The 6,000-nt window shown below is 37.9% G+C and overlaps 1 protein-coding gene across 2 annotated transcripts in view; it reads right to left on the reverse strand.

Annotated features, from left to right (window-relative positions):
* Positions 1-1,436, reverse strand: part of LOC138319362 (calmodulin-like) — a 49,414-nt gene extending 47,978 nt beyond the window's left edge. The window contains exon 1 of one of the 2 annotated variants that reach the window (XM_069262456.1): positions 1,322-1,436. In XM_069262456.1, coding sequence (XP_069118557.1) covers positions 1,322-1,375 — 54 coding nt within the window. In that variant the 5' untranslated portion in view covers positions 1,376-1,436. Of the gene's footprint in view, positions 1-1,155; positions 1,281-1,321 lie in introns of those variants that run through there. The other variant, XM_069262457.1, reaches the window with a different exon arrangement.
* Positions 1,437-6,000: the final 4,564 nt, after the last annotated feature.

Below are 6,000 nucleotides of genomic sequence, written 5' to 3' on the forward strand. Positions count from 1 at the left end.
GTTTCTGAGATGTAACTAGTTCTTCCCTGGCAAAACTATTGTTTCTGAGATGTAGCTGGCCCTTCCCTGGCATAACTATTGTTTCTGAGATGTAACTGGCCCTTCCTGTCATAACTATTGTTTCTGAGATGTAACTGGCCCTTCCTGTCATAACTATTGTTTCTGAGATGTAACTGGCCCTTCCCTGTCATAACTATTGTTTCTGAGATGTAACTGGCCCTTCCCTGTCATAACTATTGTTTCTGAGATGTAACTGGCCCTTCCCTGGCATAACTATTGTTTCTGAGACGTAACTGGCCCTTCCCTGGCATAACTATTGTTTCTGAGATGTAGCTGGCCCTTCTCTGTCATAACTATTGTTTCTGAGATGTAGCTGGCCCTTCCCTGTCATAACTATTGTTTCTGAGATGTAAACTATTGTTTCTGAGATGTAACTGGCCCTTCCCTGGCATAACTATTGTTTCTGAGATGTAGCTGGCCCTTCCCTGTCATAACTATTGTTTCTGAGATGTAAACTATTGTTTCTGAGGTGTAACTGGCCCTTCCCTGGCATAACAATTGTTTCTGAGATGTAAACTATTGTTTCTGAGGTGTAACTGGCCCTTCCCTGTCATAACTATTGTTTCTGAGATGTAAACTATTGTTTCTGAGGTGTAACTGGCCCTTCCCTGGCATAACAATTGTTTCTGAGATGTAACTGGCCCTTCCCTGTCATAACTATTGTTTCTGAGATGTAGCTGGCCCTTCCTGTCATAACTATTGTTTCTGAGATGTACACTATTGTTTCTGAGGTGTAGCTGGCCCTTCCCTGTCATAACTATTGTTTCTGAGATGTAACTGGCCCTTCCTGTCATAACTATTGTTTCTGAGATGTAACTAGTTCTTCCCTGTCATAACTATTTTTTCTGAGATGTCCTTGCCCCTTGCTGTCCCCTATGCTGTTCCATGGATGTACTATACATTTTGGTATCGAGATACACCAGTTCCCTTTGCCATACCTACTGTCCCTGAATGTCCCTGTTTTCTTTCCCGCTTACCTGATGTTCCCAAGATGAATTTGCATTGTTCTAGAGATGTACAAAATATACCTTAATCTTACCTGTTCCTCCTGAAATGTATTCATTCCTGTTGTACCTGAAATTTACTTGTTCTTACCTTGAATATCCTTCCGTACTCCATTACAACACTTTTCCACTGATATTAAATTCTACTCGATTTCATGATTGATAAAAACTGTTTTGATCTTAGTTACATAATGTTGGTGGTAATCGACCACCTCTTGCCGCCGTCCGCCTAGTGTGTGTACCGACAAATTACCTACCTGTTCGATAGACATGGTGAGATCGATATCTGAGTTAGACCGGTCCCGATACATGATAACAACACATTGATCTGCTGATCAATATCTCGCACACTTCCTGATAATGTCGGAGATTTCCTTAGGACGTGACAAGGCAAATAATGAATCCTCATATCCGTACGTTTCTTTTCTTCTGTTGTACGATTGACTTGTTAGCTTACAACTACACCGTACGTGGTCTCGGATACATCATGGCGTTCTCTCTAGCTGTTTATATTTCAGCTCTAAGATTCTATTCCTACTCCAAGTGGGTATATAGATCGGGATTGAAGCTAAGACGGGTCGACCACCTCTGCCTGGTTTTGTACGAGATAATGTTGTTTATATATTTCACTTTAACATCTCTGGATAAACATAATTATAAAATGCTGTGATTTGCCTCCAGGCTTCGATTCAACACCTGGATTACATGCAACAGTTTTGTTAGTTCATCGAGTTCCAAGCGTTAATCAAAATAACATTATACTTTATTCTATCCAACTTTACAAAGCATCTGAAATATTGGCTTGAATTGTCCACTATAAGAACAACTTCTGTCACTTCTGTATTAGACCTCCTATCAGAGTTTGTACAACTTGTGTCACTTCTGTATTAGACCTCCTATCAGAGTTTGTACAACTTGTGTCACTTCTGTATTATACCTCCTATCAGAGTTTGTACAACTTGTGTCACTTCTGTATTAGACCTCCTATCAGAGTTTGTACAACTTGTGTCACTTCTGTATTATACCTCCTATCAGAGTTTGTACAACTTGTGTCACTTCTGTATTAGACCTCCTATCAGAGTTTGTACAACTTGTGTCACTTCTGTATTATACCTCCTATCAGAGTTTGTACAACTTGTGTCACTTCTGTGTTAGACCTATCAGAGTTTGTACAACTACAAAACTTGTGTCACTTCTGTATTAGACCTCCTATCAGAGTTTGTACAACTTGTGTCACTTCTGTGTTAGACCTATCAGAGTTTGTACAACTTGTGTCACTTCTGTATTAGACCTCCTATCAGAGTTTGTACAACTTGTGTCACTTCTGTGTTAGACCTATCAGAGTTTGTACAACTTGTGTCACTTCTGTATTAGACCTCCTATCAGAGTTTGTACAACTTGTGTCACTTCTGTATTATACCTCCTATCAGAGTTTGTACAACTTGTGTCACATCTGTATAAGACCTCTTATCAGAGTTTGTAAAACTTGTGGCACTTCTGTATTAGACCTCCTATCAGAGTTTGTACAACTTGTGTCACTTCTGTATTATACTTCTTTTCAGAGTTTGTACAACTTGTGTCACTTATGTATTATACCTCCTATCAGAGTTTGTACAACTTGTGTCACTTCTGTATTATACCTCCTATCAGAGTTTGTACAACTTGTGTCACTTCTGTATTAGACCTCCTATCAGAGTATGTACATCTTGTGTCACTCCTGTATTATACCTCCTATCAGAATTTGTACAATTTGTGTCACTTCTGTATTAGACCTATTAGAGTTTGTACAACTTGTGTCACTTCTGTATTAGACTTCCTATCAGAGTTTGTACAACTTGTGTCACTTCTGTATTAGATCTCCTATCAGTTTGTACAACTTGTGTCACTTATGTATTATACCTCCTATCAGAGTTTGTACAACTTGTGTCACTTCTGTATTATACCTCCTATCAGAGTTTGTACAACTTGTGTCACTTCTGTATAAGATCTCCTATCAGAGCTTGTACAACTTGTGTCACTTCTGTATTAGACCTATCAGATTTTGTACAATTTGTGTCACTTCTGTATTAGACCTCCTATCAGAGTTTGTACAACTTGTGTCACTTCTGGATTAGACCTCCTATCAGAGTTTGTACAACTTGTGTCACTTCTGTATTAGACCTCCTATCAGAGTTTGTACAACTTGTGTCACTTCTGTATTAGACCTCCTATCAGAGTTTGTACAATTTTTGTCACTTCTGTATTAGACCTCCTATCAGAGTTTGTACAACTTATGTCACTTCTGTATTATACCTCCTATCAGAATTTGTACAACTTGTGTCACTTCTGTATTAGACCTATCAGAGTTTGTACAACTTGTGTCACTTCTGTATTAGACCTACTATCAGAGTTTGTACAACTTGTGTCACTTCTGTATTAGACCTCCTATCAGAGTTTGTACAACTTGTGTAACCTCTGTATTAGACCTCCTATCAGAGTTTGTACAACTTGTGTCACTTCTGGATTATATCTTCTATCAGAGTTTGTACAACTTGTGTCACTTCTGTATAAGATCTCCTATCAGAGTTTGTACAACTTGTGTCACTTCGGTATTAGATCTCCTATCAGTTTGTACAACTTGTGTCACTTCTGTATTAGACCTATCAGATTTTGTACAATTTGTGTCACTTCTGTATTAGACCTCCTATCAGAGTTTGTACAACTTGTGTCACTTCTGGATTAGACCTCCTATCAGAGTTTGTACAACTTGTGTCACTTCTGTATTAGACCTTCTATCAGAGTTTTGTACAACTTGTGTCACTTCTGTATTATACTTCTTTTCAGAGTTTGTACAACTTGTGTCACTTATGTATTAAACCTCCTATCAGAGTTTGCACAACTTGTGTCACTTCTGTATTATACCTCCTATCAGAGTTTGTACAACTTGTGTCACTTCTGTATTAGACCTCCTTTCAGAGTTTGTACAACTTGTGTCACTCCTGTATTATACCTCCTATCAGAATTTGTACAATTTGTGTCACGTCTGTATTAGACCTATTAGAGTTTGTACAACTTGTGTCACTTCTGTATTAGACTTCCTATCAGAGTTTGTACAACTTGTGTCACTTCTGTATTAGACCTATCAGAGTTTGTACAACTTGTGTTACTTCTGGATTAGATCTTCTATCAGAGTTTGTACAACTTGTGTCACTTCTGTATAAGATCTCCTATCAGAATTTGTACAACTTGTGTCACTTTTGTATTAGACCTCCTATCAGAGTTTGTACAACTTGTGTCACTTCTGGATTAGATCTTCTATCAGAGTTTGTACAACTTGTGTCACTTCTGTATAAGATCTCCTATCAGAGTTTGTACAACTTGTGTCACTTTTGTATTAGACCTATCAGAGTTTGTACAACTTGTGTTACTTCTGTATTATACCTCCTATCAGAGTTTGTACAAGTTGTGTCACTTTTGCATTAGACCTCCTATCAGAGTTTGTACAACTTGTGTCACTTCTGTATTAAACCTCCTATCAGAGTTTGTACAACTTGTGTCACTTCTGTATTATACCTCCTATCAGAGTTTGTTCAACTTGTGTCACTTCTGTATTAGACATCCTATCAGAGTTTGTACAACTTGTGTCACTTCTGTATAAGATCTCCTATCAGAGTTTGTACAACTTGTGGCACTTTTGTATTAGACCTATCAGAGTTTGTACAACCTGTGTTACTTCTGTATTATACCTCCTATCAGAGTTTGTACAACTTGTGTCACTTCTGTATTAGACCTCCTATCAGAGTTTGTACAACTTGTGTCACTTCTGTATTAGACCTATCAGAATTTGTACAACTTGTGTCACTTCTGTATTAGACCTCCTATCAGAGTTTGTACAACTTGTGTCACTTCTGTATACGACCTCCTATCAAAGTTTGTACAACTTGTGTCACTTCTGTATAGACCTCCTATCTGAGTTTGTACAACTTGTGTCACTTCTGCATTATACCTTCTATCAGAGTTTTGTACAACTTGTGTCACTTCTGTATTAGACCTCCTATCAGAGTTTGTACAACTTGTGTAACTTCTGTATTTGACCTCCTATCAGAGTTTGTACAACTTGTGTCACTTCTGTATTAGACCTCCTATCAGAGTTTGTACAACTTGTGTCACTTCTGGATTAGATCTTCTATCAGAGTTTGTACAACTTGTGTCACTTCTGTATAAGATCTCCTAACAGAGTTTGTACAACTTGTGTCACTTCTGTATTAGACCTGTCAGAGTTTGTGCAACTTGTGTCACTTCTGTATTATACCTCCTATCAGAGTTTGTTCAACTTGTGTCACTTCTGTATTATACCTCCTATCAGAGTTTGTACAACTTGTGTCACTTCTGTATTAGACCTCCTATCAGAGTTTGTACAACTTGTGTCACTTCTGGATTAGATCTTCTATCAGAGTTTGTACAACTTGTGTCACTTCTGTATAAGATCTCCTATCAGAGTTTGTACAACTTGTGTCACTTCTGTATTAGACCTGTCAGAGTTTGTGCAACTTGTGTCACTTCTGTATTATACCTCCTATCAGAGTTTGTTCAACTTGTGTCACTTCTGTATTATACCTCCTATCAGAGTTTGTACAACTTGTGTCACTTCTGTATTAGACCTCCTATCAGAGTTTGTACAACTTGTGTCACTTCTGTATTATACCTCCTATCAAAGTTTGTACAGCTTGTGTCACTTCTGTATTATACCTCCTATCAGAGTTTGTACAACTTGTGTCACTTCTGTATTAGACCTATCAGAGTTTGTAGAACTTGTGTCACTTCTGTATTAGACCTATCAGAGTTTGTAGAACTTGTGTCACTTCTGTATTAGACCTATCAGAGTTTGTACAACTTGTGTCACTTCTGTATTATACTTCTTTTCAGAGTTTGTACAACTTGTGTCACTTTTGTATTA

Source organism: Argopecten irradians, chromosome 3 (assembly GCF_041381155.1).
Source record: "Argopecten irradians isolate NY chromosome 3, Ai_NY, whole genome shotgun sequence".
In the NCBI taxonomy this organism is placed as follows: domain Eukaryota; kingdom Metazoa; phylum Mollusca; class Bivalvia; order Pectinida; family Pectinidae; genus Argopecten; species Argopecten irradians.